Source organism: Bombus vancouverensis, chromosome 8 (assembly GCF_051014615.1).
Source record: "Bombus vancouverensis nearcticus chromosome 8, iyBomVanc1_principal, whole genome shotgun sequence".
NCBI classification, from domain to species: Eukaryota; Metazoa; Arthropoda; class Insecta; order Hymenoptera; family Apidae; genus Bombus; species Bombus vancouverensis.
In genome coordinates, this window is record NC_134918.1 from 538,103 (window position 1) to 555,495 (window position 17,393).

A 17,393-nucleotide genomic window follows, 5' to 3' on the forward strand; every position below is an offset into this window, starting at 1 on the left:
CTATGAGGCTAGTATTCGGGTTGGGGTTAGGTGCGTGGGATTTTCTTCTCCCTAAAGGGTAGGGGACACTTGGCTGTGTTCTCTTTCGACGGTTGGGCGACACGTGTTGTTTTCGGACTACGCTGGGCACTAGAGACACGTCTGCACGCTTCGGCACTCCACAGCGAACTGACGACGGTAATATTAGAAATTGTCAAGTCCTTTGGATTCACAGTCAGTACATATATACTCATCACATGTTATGCACTGTATAGTACGAAGCACACCATCTTCATTTAAGTGGCTTATACTATATTTCTCGTGACGATATACTCAAATGTCATTTTCGTTATTATTTTTTCTAAGTTTATTGATTTATTTCTTTAACTGCTTTCGTTATCGTTATTATCGTTATTATCAACCGATTAAAGACAGCAACACATATGTATTAGAAAGTAGAAAGTAGTTTTTTCAGTAGACGATATTTTACATGATGATTTTGCTTCGTATGACAATGTTCCAAAACACACGAACATGATTTTACAATTAAATACGCAGAGAGAAATGATCATTAACAAGTTTTGAGATATAAAGCAAATAAGTACTATTTATATATTTCTTTATGTAACTTATCTACTCATTACTAAAATACTGCACGTAATATATTTTCTAGAATTGTCGAGTAAAATGGAACGTTTGAAAACACAAGAAACTTAATAATTTACTGTAGTGTACGTGTTTTGTAATAAATTTCTGCTGACGAACACTTGAACATGGTGGAGGTCGCCAGTATTTTTTAATTAGTTACGAAGATAAAGATGATCCGTAAAATTTTATACAGGTTTTTCCAATATTGTAGTTAAAAAAGAGAAATTCTAAATACATTGCTCTAGGAACTAGGAACTGCGTATCTTGTTAATAAATTGACTGAAAATTTTTTTGAGCAAACTTTCTGTGTACATGCAGTAATATAATAGTTCCCGATAAATAAAGTCAAATGAAAAATTGCATGAATTGTATTTCCTCCCATCGGCTTTTGACTTTCAACAATTAGATACAAGTGATGGCCATCCTGTTATCACAAAGCTGTCATGGTTCCATGTTTGTATGCTGATTGTCCGATAATGAAAATGATAATCTTGGGTTATCGGGTGCTGCCTACTTTTCCGATAATTACAATGGTCAAAGATACAGTTCAAGCAAGTTCGAAGACAAATGTTCGATCGCTGTCAAGTCATTTGCGACTGTCTCGTTCAACATCGGTGAAAGTTTAACGAAGAGGAAGCGTTTTTTTTCGTTACACCGTGAATATCAAGAGAAATTAAGAATATTGTAAGTTATTTTCTGTAATATATCGTATAATAATATTATTATACTATTAGGTTAATGACGTTAATTATGCAAAGAAAAGTAGCATGGGTTGCGAAACATTTTCTTTTTCCAAATGATTCGACTTCTGTGTGTTTATTTCTTCGAGTCGTGTTGAGATATCTGAATCGTTCCGTAGATAAGAAAACTGCTAAAAACAGTAAGCGGATAACTGTTACGACGAAAAAGAAAAGATTGATCTTTAGAGGATATATTGTTATATAAATTAACTCGTTTAGATGATAAGATTTCATGTTAATCAGTCTATTTAGTCTATTCTTTTCTAATATTTCAGTACGCTGAATAAAATGTTTTGACGATAACTTTGTCAGTAGTCAGTGTCAGAATAGTATATCGATTTGCAAATTGTACAAATTAATAATGAATGAGTTAGCAAACTATAAATTTAGATTATCCTTTAAAGCATATGGTAACAATATATTTTACTACTTGCTATTGTATTTACTACATATCTAACGTGTCTCAACTAAATGAAATCAACTAAATGTTTGCCTCCTATGTGAAGGGATAAATGTAACGGTGGAAAGAACTTTTTCTCAAGGCTATTTTTTCGCGAGATTTTCATATACAAAATTAAAATATGAAAAATGAGTTCTATTGATATTCAATATCTATACACTCAGAGTGAATTATGTAAAACAAACACTAATAATAGTAGGTAAGTTTTTAAAATTACAAGGAATTGATTCCCATATAAATGTAACGCACTACTGTTGGTCTCTTTTAATGTTAGGAAATGTTAGGTTAGGTTATTAGTTAGGCAAAGTTAGGAAATATGGACAGAGAAGAAAAAAGAAACTTTTGAAACACGTCGAAACTAAAGAGACCAATTAAGTTTTTTTTAAATATTGTAAAATCATACATATCAATATGTCCTTATGCGTTGGCCGATGTTTTCCGTTGTTCCATGTAGGAAAGTATTAAGTTTTTTACGCCAGAAAATCAGCTCTGGAGACTATTGTTGTTTTATTTCAAAAGCACATCAACGACAACATATTTTCTTAACGATATTGTAGTCTATAACCCGCCGTTATTTAGCCTTACCATAATTTACGAGTAGACTGAGGCATCGATGAGGACCTTGAACAGGGTGCTTGAGTGAATGTTTAGAAAATCGATAGTCGACAACTCGAAATCGCCAAGCTGTGAGGCGAAAGATAGTTTGCTGGTGGCAAGCGATCTGCCAACCATCTTGACTTGAGTAAGTGTTTGTTTCTGAATCCAAATTGGTGATCTGATATTAATTTTTCTTCCTCTATTAAGAATCTAAAATGGACATGATTTTGGGAATTCTGGTTGGTACTAAACTTTCGGCGAGTTTTCTACTGTCTGTCTGAGAGTAGAAATTCTCCAAGGTACTCTCAAATGGGCACACAATTCAACAATAAGATCACCAATTTGGATTGAGAAACAAACACTCTACGATAAAGGAAATGCATAGGCTCGTCAACGAAATTTTACTAGCAATAGAAAAGAAACAATACTGTACAGCCCTCTTCATGAACATCGAGAAAGCATTTGACAAAGTGAACCAGGAAAGCCTCTTACAAACAATCAAAAAACATTTCCTGGAACAAATCCACCACTTACTCAAATCATACCTAAGCAACAGAACCTTCGTAGTAAAAATAAACGTATATTCTGAAGTTAAAGACATCAATGCAGGGGTACAGTAAGGAAGCGTCTTAGGACCAATATTATACACACTATACATGGCCGACATACCAAGAAAAATAAAAAAAAGAAAAAAACAAACCCGAGTAAATGCAACCATATTGCATTTACAGTACGAAAACGAAAACCACCAATATCCAATTGAATGGCACGCACATAACACAAACAAGGCAAGTTAAATACCTAGAACTCCACTTAGGCACACAACTTACATGGAAGCAACATACTAAATTAATTATAGACAAAATATGGATAAAAAGAAGACAGATGTACTCGCTAACTAGTCGAAACTCTAAACTTAGCATGGAAAATAAACTAAAAATTTATAAGACGATAATAAAACCAATTTGGACGTACGGAATACCATTATGGGAGACAACAGCAATATACACACACAATGTCACATAAATAAACTAGAGTCGCTACAATCGAAGATACTCAGAACAATAGTCAATGCCCCATGGTATGTCAGAAACGAAGATATACGCAAAGACCTAAAAATATCAACGGTTGAAGAAGAAATCAGCAGGTACTCAAAAAAATACAAGGAAAGAACGGCGACACATCTAAACCAGCTGGCTACTGAAGCGAGCAAAACTCTCATATAAAGAAGACTAAAAAGAATACACTCCATCGACCTCACTAAAGAAATAAAATAGAATTTGAAGATAGCTGGGAGTAGCTATCTATATGTTATTTAGCAGTAAAGCTAGAAAAATTTGCCGAATGTCCAGCTGGACAAATCGTAAAGTACAAATTAAATAAAAAAAAAATTTGACAGTATTCTCGAGAGAAACTACCAAAAGAAACTCTCAAATGAACACTTACAATTAGCATAATGTGTGCAAAGGTCAGTGGATAACGAGCTAGAGCAACTTTGATGAAGTCGCATTAAGACGACAATAGCCGTCAGAGGAGCGGACATTTCAGAGCTCAAAAGCTATTACTACGACCGGATGTTGGTAACTAACTCTTTGACGATCTATCCTAAAGTTTGTTGCGGAATTGTATACATATTGTGTTGTTTCAATGTATAGGACGTTTAAAGCGATAAAGATATGCTGAAACATGTGATTAGTGATAGTAATGGGAAGTTCAACAGGTACTTATAAATCCGAATCGAATCTAATACCCAAGGTTCGTTCTAAATATAGAACCTCGACTTTCTATCAATTGTTTTATCTACCAAATATTACGCATTCTGTGTAATTTTGCACTTTCTAATTTTCTATAGTTAAATGCATGAAAATCCGCAGTCTATTCATAAGAAATAATAGTTCATTCATTGTACTTGCCAAATATTCGATCTTTACAAACTGGTTTCGAATCATGGAACAGGAACTTACAGGTTTAGATAACTATTTTGATATTCGAACGAATCGAGCCATCACAAGTAAGTATATGCAAGTACATTAGAAATGTAAACGTATCGCAGAAGAACTGCATGTAATTAAATTATGAAGTTGTGGATCTTATAAGACATGTTGTTTTTATAGAACCTATTAATTTTCATTCGGTATCAAGCTAAAATAGATTAATTTTTACAATATCGGTATTGGATAGTGGATAGGTCTCATTTCTGATTATTAGAATGTGTCACTACCTGAAAATCTTTTGTAATATAATAATAATATCAAAGTAATGAAAATAGTTTTTGAAAGAATATTTACACATAAACATCTTTAGTGTTCGAAATGTATGAACGAGGAACGATATGTTCGATGTTTGACGAAGCATCAAGATTATATCTTGAAATATTTAAGTGGCCAAGATTTTTTCTTTCCAGTTTTCATTTTTGAACCATAAGTCACATCGATTTTTTTTAAATGGTAAACAATTCGATCAAGTAAGATAACGAATGGCAGACAGTTCGACATTAATGCAAATAATGATATTTAAATGTGAATGTATGTATAACAGTAAATAGAAATAGAAATACATATAGTAAATAGTAAAATATATTGTTCTTATGTACGTCTTTTAAAATTTATAATCTCATAATTCCAATTCCATGAGAAGGTAATAAATATTGCTTGTAAATAATCATTCATCATTAATTTGTACATTTTGTTGAAATGCAAATACTATTGCAAATTGACCAAAATGTCCAGATGCTTATGGATGTTCCACGTACGAAAACAGTAATTTTCACGACAAATTATAGGATAACGGGCGGAAAGGTTAACTAAACAGTATCGAAGGTCAACACGTAAACGGGCGATTTGTCAATAGTAGAATCGAGTAGAACCTCGTTTATCTGTATGGATTGGGGACAATCCATTTCGAATAGTCGAACATGTAGTTCCTATAATAATGGCTCACTATACGTATGTATCTAAAGCACTCATTCCAATTCTTCTTATTATATACGTAATATTCTTCTTCAAATATTAAAATCTCTAAATCCCTGAAAGTATTTTGGATAAAAACAAATAATTATATATATTAGTATATTCGTTATAAGAATATTTGATTGTACATGTATGTATTGGGCCGCCCGGGAAGTTCGTTCCAATTTACATTTCGATTTCGATTTGATATACATTTATGGGACTATATAAGTGCCATTTTGTTCCACAACCTTTCTCCATCTTTCACACAACTTGAATATTCCACCCTTCCACAACCTCTCAGGTTTTTCGGCGAGAAACTTTTCAATATTGTCTTTCATGTCAACCAAATTCCTTAAGAATCGGAACGAATTTTCCGGACGACCCAATACAATTGAAATTACGCTCGATTGTAGTTCGGATAACAAAGGCTCAGCATTAACTCTTGTTCGTATAAACGATACGACGCGACCGTAATCTGCAGGTATATAAATAAGGTTCTATTGTATTGTAATGTATTGTATTGTACGGAATGCATACCGTACTCAGTAATTTGGAAAAAATAACTTTCGACAAGTCCAAACATTCCTCTTTAAACGTGTCATTCCTACTAAACATGCGTAAAAGACACATACATCCACACATAATGTTTATATTCTTGACTCTCTATGTTGTTTAAATGAATTTCCTGTAATTTTTATCTATACGTCAGACTATCAATGATTTTATTATGGAATGCAGCATCAATAAAATACTACATTTTTACACCAAATACGAAATGCATCAAAAACGGTTCGAATTTCTTTTTCCAAAAATTATGAACTGACGTTTCTATTATCTTTTGTTGATTCTATTATGCATAATACATCGTTATTTCTATTTATTTTTTATGTGTCCTATTATTATTTCTTTTCATTATCATTATTATATTTATATATTGGTGATTTAAAAGATTAGTCGTGTATAGTATTTATGAAAACACGTGAAGTACATTTGATTATTGTGGATTGGATTTCTGATATAAAGCGTAGTTCCTTTCTAATTAATTTATGTATATATTTATTTCGTTTTAAATAAATAGAAGATATTTTAATATAGAATAAAATTTTTTTGTAATTACATACAATATTTAGAAAACGGTGTTCTTTATGAATTTCAATGACTTTTGTGAACATGTATAAAATCAACATTCGGAGTAGCTTGATTTAGATATTTATACATATATGTGGTAACCCCTCGAATTCTATTTTGAAGATATTTTTAATACAAAAATAATTTTATGTTGAATAAACATTAGGCCATAAAATTAAAGGGTCGCCTAATTTTGATCAAGATGTTGTCGATATTTAAATTGCTGTAATTCCACGAAAAAGAATCGTACAACAGACTACCTAGACTCATTTTAATGGGTGAAACTCCTATTTTCATACCCCCAACATTTTTAAAGATCTCTTTTTGTCGTAAAACGATGTGAGAAATTTAAGTTGCTTTCTTCCTTTCCAAATTTTACAAATTCAGGGGACTCTACGGAGTTTTACAAATTCTTTCTGAGATTCGTTTTGAAATCGTTTTATAAACGTCTCCCATTTAAAACGAAATTATAAGAAATGATGCGCTATTTTTTTGCCGTTTTATCCCACTTTAAATGAAAAATGTGCCGCTAGTATTGGAATAACTCAAGACAGACCATCGAGGAGGTTGCATGGTTGAATCTTGCTTGCATTTACTTACATTTTACATACCGGTTGTGCAGTGTCTGAGTGTGTGTATAGTAATTGGACATTTGGTCTGGACATTTGGAGCTGGACATTTGGTAAATAGTACTACAGTATACAGTATACTTGTGTTTATAGTTAGTGTTATACTTACTGCTATAGTTAGTATTCTATATTATGGGGGATGGCGGTCAGGCGGCCTAGAGCCGCTTCATCGCCGTCCTAACGGACCGCAACTAAAAGGAGGGATAGCGCTAGGGGCAATGCCCCCCCCCCCCCAACGCCAAATTCAACAGTCAGGGAATTGTTAGGACTGGCTCGAACAAGAGGACGCGGGAAAGATAATTCGCAACAGAAGATAATTCATAAGAGGTTCCTGGAGCGCTCCTGTCATACGCGTAGGATGGTCATCGTGGAGTTTTAGTCGGAATGGGTCCGACACTACTCTGCTGTTACCGATTATTAGCAGTCCATGAGGATTTCTCCACGCGCAAAAAAAAAAAAAGAAAAAAAGTATTCTATATTATGACATCAATAGGGCATACTATAGGGCAACAGGACAATACTATAGAATTACGCAAATAAAGAAACATATGGAAAAAAGTAACTTGATTCTACTTCGTTTTGCAACAGAAAAGACCATTTTGAGAAAACTAAGTTTAACAGTGTGAAAGTAGAAATTTTGCCCTTTGAAATAAACCAAAGTAGGATTTTTTTTCATGAAATTACATCAGTTCAAATATCGACAGTTTTTGGGTCAAAACTTAGTGATCCTTTAATTCTGTGGAAAATTTCTATTGAAATAAGATTGGTTCCACATGAAAGTAATATATTTGTTCAATATTGAGAAATATTTCTAGTTAAGTTAGTTAGTCAGTTATTCAGTTAGATAGTTACTTAAGCTAGCTAAAAATATCAGTTTTTATTTCTCTATTACTATCGTTTTTTCTCCTTCTTGTCCCTTCTTTATTGACGTAATTTGGACCTCCAGAAAAAGATTATATTTCTGTATTACAATATATTTATTGTATATTCTTTGTTACGAAAATGTTATTTTATTTGTAAAATTCTTAAATGCTTTAGATACGTTTAGATGAAGGAATATGTAATTATAATATCAAGAAAGATTTAATAGAAAGCAAAGAAAATTAAATGGAAGATTCAAAGAATATGTAACTCTATCAAGTTTTAGAACAACCAAACAGTTGAATTATCATCCACGATATTAATTAAAGTTGTGAAAAAAGACCTAACAGTCTAGAGTATTACCGAAAAAAACTGAAAATACAAACTTCCGCAATCAAGCAAGTATGTATGATATTAAAATAAATTACAATAAAAAATCATACAGGATTCGAATATAACTAAAAGATAAGTATCCTGACAAAGAACCAAGATGCAAGACTAATACAATGAAAGAATTATAGCTCTAAGGATTCAGTAAAATCTCATATGTGTAGCACTAATTTATTAGATCTAACAATGTATTTGTAAATGTAATAAAAAGTTCTATGAAGAAGTCAAATATAACAATAATAGTTGAAAGAAATGTATAAATAAGAAAAAAGCGATCGAGCTCTATACGTCTCGCTATTCAAGCGTACTCATTAGCCATGCAGGTATAAAGTGACTTATGAAAGTATGTATTTGAAGATTTATAAAAAGCCTTTTACGGGTATGTTATGTCTTTGACACAAAATATTGTGAAATACTATCAGTAGACTGCGGATTTTTATGCATCTATGGGAAATCTACATATGGGAGTCTACATATATATAAACATCTATAAATTACCCAAAGTAAGAGAATGATATAAATCTCGATGTTTAGATCATATTTCTTTGGTTGTACCTATTTATAATATTTCATATATCCATAAAAGCTTCTATAGCAAATGCTCAAATGCTTTCACAAGTCATTATATGAATACATGATAGTCAGTTATGGAAGCTTGCCTTATTTATCAAAGACTAAAAATGCACTTCGCCACAAAATTATTAATACATGCATATCAATATCATTATTAATAATTTATTTCGTAGGAAAGTTATAAAAATTAAAATACTTAATTCACAAAATTCTTAAGATAAAATTACGTTAGACGTTATAAAATCTTTAATTTTTTCAGTACTAAGGAGATTGTAAGTACATTATTGAGGCTTACTTAGGGAGGAGCGGGGCTATAGATATTAATATAATACATATTAAGCCTATTACTTTTATAATTTCATATTGATATGATATGTATATGTAGTTTTTGTAACGTTATATTTTATATTTTTACTTCTTTTATCTTAATAAATGCGAAAACGAATGAATTGTGTATGAATGAATGAATGAATGAATGAATGAATGAATGAATGAATGAACGAACGAACGAATGAATGAATAATAATGTCTTAAAATGGCTAAGAAATATTGTAGAGCTAAGGTCCTCACCATAACATTTTATATTTAAGTAAACAAGTCTATGTGAAGGAGCAAAATGTTTGTGACTGTATAAAAAACTTTCATGACTATATTAGTGTTACGCCGGGCCTCTCTGCCTGGCCCAGGTCACACACCGCGGGCCAGACGGACACCAGATGTCCGCTTTTCCGTACGGCGTACCTTCAATATCCTTAAGCACCCGTCATAAACCCGAGTCACTTGCCTGCTAAGGTCCTTCAAAACAAACAAACATCTGTGTCCGAAGCATTTCTAAAGACTATTGTCTACCACGGCGGGACAAGGGAAAGTTAGTTTTCTCACGTGCGCTGCAACTTTCCTCCCACTAACCACTTTCTGTCGAGGGCAGTTAAGACCCTTCGTTTAACCAATTAAAAACGAAGCCTATTCCCTCACTCTCCTAAATAACATCGGCACCAACAAATCCGATGGTCCCGTGCGCTAGACACACCCATCCTTAGCTTTCCTCGGACACAGCATCGTCACTCAACTTCACTTCTTCTACATCGTTGGAAAAGTCAACTACTAAGTATACGCTAATGCCCAACGGGGCAGTCTAAGCATAACGCGAGAGTCGGTCTCGGTATTGTCGAGCATACACTTCGTCTCTTAAATATCTTATAGTGCTACGTCCACTAATACATTGAATCCAATTATAAGAGCCCTGCTCTAACGCACATATCTATCTTAGCTTCGTGCGACAAGTTGTTAATTACTTATTTCTCTCTGTCAGTGTAATCTAAGTGCTGGAAACATATAATTTATAAGTCTGTGAATCACAGGGTTATACAACCTCAATCACCCCTATTATCTCAACGGAAATCAGGGGATCGATCAATTCGTGGTGTCGATTGTTATAATCGTAACGGGGATTTACGACCCCCGTTGACGTCTCTCCTTGCGATTACGTCTCCCCGCGATTGGTCGAAGAAACAATTAGTATGTAAAAGTCATTATGTATTAGTCATGTAAAATTTTTTTTAATTTCATAATACATATATTCATAAAACTTTTTATGGGAAGTGCTTAAATCTGGGATCATAACAATTATAATCCAAATTAAAAAGTACTTGGAAGTTAGTTTCCTTAAAAACAATGTGAAAAATTAGACGAATGGCGTTTTCAAATATAGGAATATAGAAATATTGGAAACGTATTAAAAATGAATTATGTCTTACTTTCGAGGTATTAATTATTTCGAGGTCAGTAATGCTTATATAAATCAACGACGGCCAAAAATTATCAAAAAAATATTCTGTCATCGACAATAGTTAGTGGCAAGCAAATAAACTTTGACTGTTTATAATGGTTATTTGTAACCAGAGTATTTAAAAATTATTAATTTGTACCTAGTTATTTAATTTGTTGAGAAGCTTTTTTAAGATTTAGTGATCACTATCTTCCATCTAATAAAAACTTTACCTTCTTTCAGGAACCTTTCCAGTAAGAATTTCAAAAATAACTAATTGCACTATTCAACACGTCCCTAATTTTCTAAGCTTCAATAGATGATTCTTGTAGACCTGCGGGCTAAACACGAATGGGCAAACCGTTTTTTTCCTAGAATCGAAAGTTTTCGAAAAAATCAATTTTGAAAAAAATTGCAAATTTTCAACTTGTGTTGTGCTGTTTTGTATGTTTTGTGCTGTTAGAGTAGCAGTTGCCGAGTTGCGGTTGGGACGAAAAAATTCTGTGGACTCTTTTGAACAAAATATGTATTGTTAATGCATTATAAACATTTAAATATGTTTAAATAATGATCAATGCGAAAAGGGCGCCTAATACGCACCCAACACTAGCTCGTGATAGATAAGATACTTTGGTTCAAGAAAGCATCAAGAAAAACTAGAAAATCATGTTTTGATTTCAACGTAAAAGTGTAAAAACGAAGAAGTTTGACAAAACATGTGGCGGCGGCAATGGTACTCAATTTTGGCGGTTAAGGACCGTGCGCGTTTATCAATTCCATTAGGCCGAACGACGGGCGAAACATCCGCTAACATGAATACCACTGCCGTTGCCATGTGTTTCGTCAAACTGCTACTCTTTTATATTGGAAACAAAACATGATTTTCTAATTTTGCTTGATACTTTTCGTAACGAAAATATGTACTCTATGGCGTGTTATGGTTAAATTTTCTGCTAGAGCTTTTGGAATAAATTGAGAAATGTAAGCAAAAAATGCAATTGCATTGCTTCTACTCTACAAGCGCAACATATCTCCAAAGTTGAAAATTTGAAATTTTTTTAAAAATTGATTTTTTCGAAAACTGTAGATTTCAAGAAAAAAGTGTTGCAGATTTGTGTTTAGCTCACAAAAGTATACGAGAATCATGTACTGAAGGTTTCAAAATCGAAAAAAAGTTCAAATTTATTGAACAGTATTGTTTTAGTCCTTAGTTAAGATCAAATAAATTATTTCTTAATAATTTTTTATTTTAGATAACTTTCTAATAGAGTAATAAATAATTTGGATTTTGAATATTGTATTTTACATATTTTCAAGTTACAAACGATATACCCGAAGTATATACAATTGGTTCAAATAAATAATTTCATGAAGCACAGTATATTGTCATGTACCCATCTATCCAATGCTACACCATTATGAATATTTCGCCTGGTGAATCTTTTCATTCTTGTCTTCTCGCTCGCGAGGTTACTTGGCCCCAGGAAAAAAGCAATAACCTCATTGAAGCAAGAATACAGTGGTTCTTTCCGTTCAAGTCCGTTATCACAACGTGAGAGTACGTCACAAAGCATAACAAGCTGTGTGGTTCGAGGGGACAGACGTGGTGGAGTGCTTGATCGACTCGACTGAAGGCGAAGTGACGGTAAATCGTTATTTCGTGTGGATTTACGGAGTGTCGAGTTTTCATATTTTAGGAGAATCCTTGATTATTCGAACTAGTCGTGAACACATTCTTTAGATAATCGAATAATTTTGTTTCGTATGATTTATATATATTTCGGACAATTTTATATCACATATAATATATAACATAACATTATAAACATTAAAATAAACACTAATTATTACATAATATAAGTAAAATAAAATTATACTTCCTAATTCTATAATAGTTTTAATATATATTAAGTGAGAGTAAAAATGTTTAAATTTAAATGTACCAATGTATCTGTGCATTCTCTATTCTCATTTCTCAATCTTTCTCATTTGGGACCACGCCCAAATTTTTCATTAATTGACGTTTCGATAATTAATTGTTTCATTTGAAGCCAATCTGTCAAACCATCTGAAGACAACTCGACCACGTGGCTTTGGCAATCGCGTCGTGCTTCATGTTTTTCTTTCGGTATCGCGTGCGTGATGAGTGTCATGACCACATCCGTCGATTATGTCGTTTGTAGTCGTGATAGATATACATTTCTGTCACTTTCCACGAATAATCGAGAGTTTTAAAGAATTTTTGAACACCACACATACTTTGGAGATATTCAAAAGGAATATTACAATCTTTCGTTTAAATAAGTGTAGTCTGTGTATAATAGAGTGTATCAATGTAGTGTATGCGTACAGTGAGTAATGAAATCATGCAAATCGAACGGCAGTTTGTCTTCCTTGCTAATTTTTTCCCTTTTTTTTTTTATTTAATTTGTACTTTACAATTTGTCCAGCTGGACATTCAGTAAATTTTTCTAACTTAATTGCTAAATAACATGTGGATGACTACCCCCAGCGGGATACCATCTTCGAGTTTGATTATTTTATTTCTTTAGTGAGGTCAGTGGGGTGTTTTCTTTTTAGTCTTTTTTCTATGAGGGTTTTGCTCGCTTCAGCAGCCAGCTGGTTTTGATGTGTTGCCGTCCTTTCCTTGTATTTTTCTGCGTACGTACCGATTTCTTCTTTGACCGTTGGTATTTTTAAGTCTTTCTTGCTAGTTACGGTTCCTTTCGTGAAACTGTACTACGGATACTGTTCTCCCATAAACTCTTTGACATAATCATACGGGCATCTCCTTGTTAAAGTTTATTACATAAATGGATTTTTATCATTTATTATTATCCTACAAAAAGCTGTATTTTCTACTCTTGGTAATTACCTTCAACGTCTAGAATGTCCAATTGTGTAAATACGTTTACAATATTTCTATGACTGTTGTAAATACTTTTCTGTTATGTTGTGTACTGTCTATCTGATTTACCTCTATTTAGAAGAGTCATAATTTTTCTTCTTTATGCAGTTTGACAATAATTTTCCACTCAGGCTTGCTTGTTTCCGATTTCCTCCTCATGATTCTTAAATATAAATATAGATACACGTTAAATTTTCGTTTCTATTTGCTGTCAAATCCTGTTAGAGGCATATTGGAGATCATCTATTTATATTTAGGACTTTGACTAAATATATGTTTGTAAATTATGTACTCTAAAACACGATGTTCAAATACTCCAATTACGTAATATTTGTACTAAATTGTAACCTATAATAAATGTTGTGTAGTTTCTTTACGTGTAGATGAACTTCTCCTAACTTTACGTATATTTAAATTTACATATTGAATGTATATATGCTAGTATAAGCACAATTTTTTTTTTAACAACTCACAATCCATGTATACGTATTAGAATATACATATATTAGTATAGTGATAGTTTTATCAAAAAAAGTTATTGGATTATGAGAAAAATTCAATTATCCGAACGTTGGTGTCACAATAATCAAATTCTACTGCATTCACCAAACCTCCAAAATGTAGTTTTATATTACTATATATACAGACAACATTCTAAAAATTAGGAACATTCTAAGCGAATTTTCTATTTTTGTCTTCCGTAGCTGAAGAAGTTGGATATTTGGTTTTAAAATGAATTGCAAGTTAATTTTCGTAATTTTTACAAACATCACAATTATAAAAAGATTCTGTGTAAATTTTCGGTTACAATCGAATTTTCGTGACTTTTTATAAACATAAGTTATTATGAGCATTATATATAAATTCTTGTTTATAAGTTTTTATTTTGTGTAAATGAAAAAATTCGATATTTTATTGTATAATAAATTGAAAGTGAATTTTGTGATTTCCATAAACGTGAAAATTACAAAAATTGTCTACGAATTTTCATTTGAAATCGTTTTGTATAAAAATTAAAAAAATTACATATTTCAATCTAACATGTATTGAAAGTGAATTTTTGTGATTTTTATAAACATTTATTATTTATTGTGGACTTTTTTACAAATAACATTTTCTCAGTGTAGTGTTAAGGACTTAATCGAGTTTGTATTATTTTTTACTAAATACTAAATACTGAATACTCGTACAACTTAAAGTTATGAAAGATTGCTCGAACAGAGCAATTATTGTTCATGACGCAATGTTATCGTGACTATGGGTCGCATGAAATAACATCCTCTAATACGTGCGGATTATCCACTTAACTCGGAACCCACGCTCGCGAGAATATATCATATGAAAATGGCAACAGTGTAGCATATACGCTTACTACATAGTCAAATGTCGCTCGCCACCTATGAGCTGTTACTAGAATTATAATTAGGAGAGAACACAGGGCGTTTTGGTTGTTGCAGAAGGATTTTAAATTTATCACAATAAGGAGAAGACGGTCATCTGAAATATAAGTACAATGTAATTTTTTTTTACAATACAATGAAATAGTTCACATTCTTACAGACATTGAGCTTCTTTTTCTATTTCGTTGGCTAACTTTCATTTTTAATGTTTAAGCATTTTCCTCCATCCTGTACTTAAAAATTGACGATAACTTTCTACAACTTGACCAGTTTTACCTGATTTTGTAATGTAAGAATAAGGGACAAGGAAAGCAATTGAGATACAATAAGACTCTTCACAGAATTCACATTTAAAGATCAGTTTAGGAAAATAGAAATTAATTTAACTCTTGTACTACAGTGTCTAAATCCCGGGCTAGTCGATAAATGACAGAAGTTGTGTGTGTTAGAGAGGAAACATATGTTGAGATTCTTACGGTCAAAATAATACGGAACATGGCTATCTTCCAAAGACGAACGACTCGACCAACTACACGGAAAACAGTATCTAGGTTCGTTCGGAGATAAAATTCTGAGATTACATTGAATATCGATGTTAACTCTGTTTTAGAGATATGTTTGGCTTCTTATTATTCTAACATAAACAACTTCTGTTCTTTGCCGATTTGTCCAAAGGGATCCAGACATTGCAGTGCAAGAGTTAAATTAATTTCTATTTTTCTAAGCTGGTCTTTAAATATGAATTCTGTGAAGTGTCTTATTGTATCTCAATGTATGTGCCTGTTATGTCAAAGTACTTTGTTTACAACGTTATTTTTATTTAAGCGATTTTAACATTGATTACGAAAAATATTTGCACACCATTGTGTTTATTATATTAAATTAATTAGATCGAAATATGTTAAATTTCGTATCATTTAGTAATATTTTCATATGACTATAAGCATTCGATATTATAAAAATGAAATGTGTATGGAGATAAAAATGCTCTTCATAGGAAAATAAAAATAATATAATATCCTTATTATATTTTATAATCATGTAACTATGTTGTTTTGAGATATAATAATGAAAAATGTTAGAAATATGAACTTTTTTTTAAATAGATCACTGTGTTAACAAATACAATACATTGGAATTGGGTGTTTTTCATTTGAAACGAAAATAATAAATAAATATAACAATCTAAAACCTAACGGTAACAATTCAGGGCTCCGCGGTACCTAAGAAATAAGTTTGTAAGTACCCAACTAATGTTCATTACACGTTTATGATTTGATATCATATTAAACAAGATTGTCTATTTCTGTAGGCCATTTACGTTCTTTCTGTGATATGGATATGATTTACATTTTTCTTGTTGATGCTCACCATTTCGAAATGTGTAATTTGATTTCAAGATTCAGAGTCATTTCATAGTAGGTTGTTGAACTCGTCTTAAGATCAGCTACAACAATATGCAGTAGAAAATGCATAGCTTTATTTAAAAAAGTCAAGATGGGCTTGACAAAAACAATATTATCAAAACAGTTTTTTGGAAATTTCTTCTATTGAAATTTGTGGCCAATTAAAAGCTAATTAACAAAACTTATATCAAAATGATAAATCAAAAACATTTTTTTCCCAGATTATTAGAAGTGTTTGAAAAGTCGTAGCGATGCGGCAGTTACTTATATTGAGTATTATATACATATAATTTGCATTATGATACTCAATATAGGTACGTATTTAGCAGAGATCACAAAGGTGTTTAAACAATCAATTATTTTAATAAACTGCATTATTTAGCAGGATTATGTTTGATATTTGACCTATATATGTATATTCAAGATAGATATTCATGCTGTATTCTAAATTTTTGTCAAATATTTGTTTGTGATAAATATCTCGTAACTTTCAATGTTGAAATTCTACATGTTCAAATTGGTTGTAATAATAGTGTAATCGTGATAATCGCGATTAGGCCGCGAATATTTATTTACTTATAGAAAGTGTCAAGGTGTAAAAATTTGCCGAATACACATATAGTAAAAAGTATCTAAAGCTATATAATATAATATTTTGTCGGAGAAACCAATCTCTATTTACCTTATATTCTTTTATTACGTTCTCAGAGTATGGATTTGCGTAAATATCCGTAATCTGCCCATTATAGTGTTAATGAAATTTCAAAATATTCAATATGACACACATAATATAGAAACAAAACAACATGATAAGTGTTGAAATACTTTTGTGAGGCAGTGTAGGTGATTCAAATATGTAATCCTATTTTATTATATTATAAGTAGATATACTATAGTATGTTGTTTTATATACTATGTATATACATACTATATATATATACATAGTATATACATA

General features: G+C 31.8%; 1 protein-coding gene across 6 annotated transcripts in view; it reads left to right on the plus strand.

Moving 5' to 3' along the window:
• Window positions 1-1,168: 1,168 nt before the first annotated feature.
• Window positions 1,169-17,393, plus strand: part of ZnT77C (Zinc transporter 77C) — a 29,766-nt gene continuing 13,541 nt past the window's right edge. The window contains exon 1 of one of the 6 annotated variants that reach the window (XM_033347962.2): window positions 1,169-1,311. Coding sequence is in view for 1 of the 6 variants with exons in the window: in XM_076620780.1 (XP_076476895.1) it covers window positions 15,146-15,147 (2 nt within the window). In the remaining 5 variants the exon portion in view is untranslated. Of the gene's footprint in view, window positions 1,312-12,253; window positions 12,370-12,762; window positions 13,076-13,145; window positions 13,386-14,892; window positions 15,148-17,393 lie in introns of those variants that run through there. The other 5 variants (XM_076620779.1, XM_033347961.2, XM_033347964.2 and 2 more) reach the window with 5 other exon arrangements.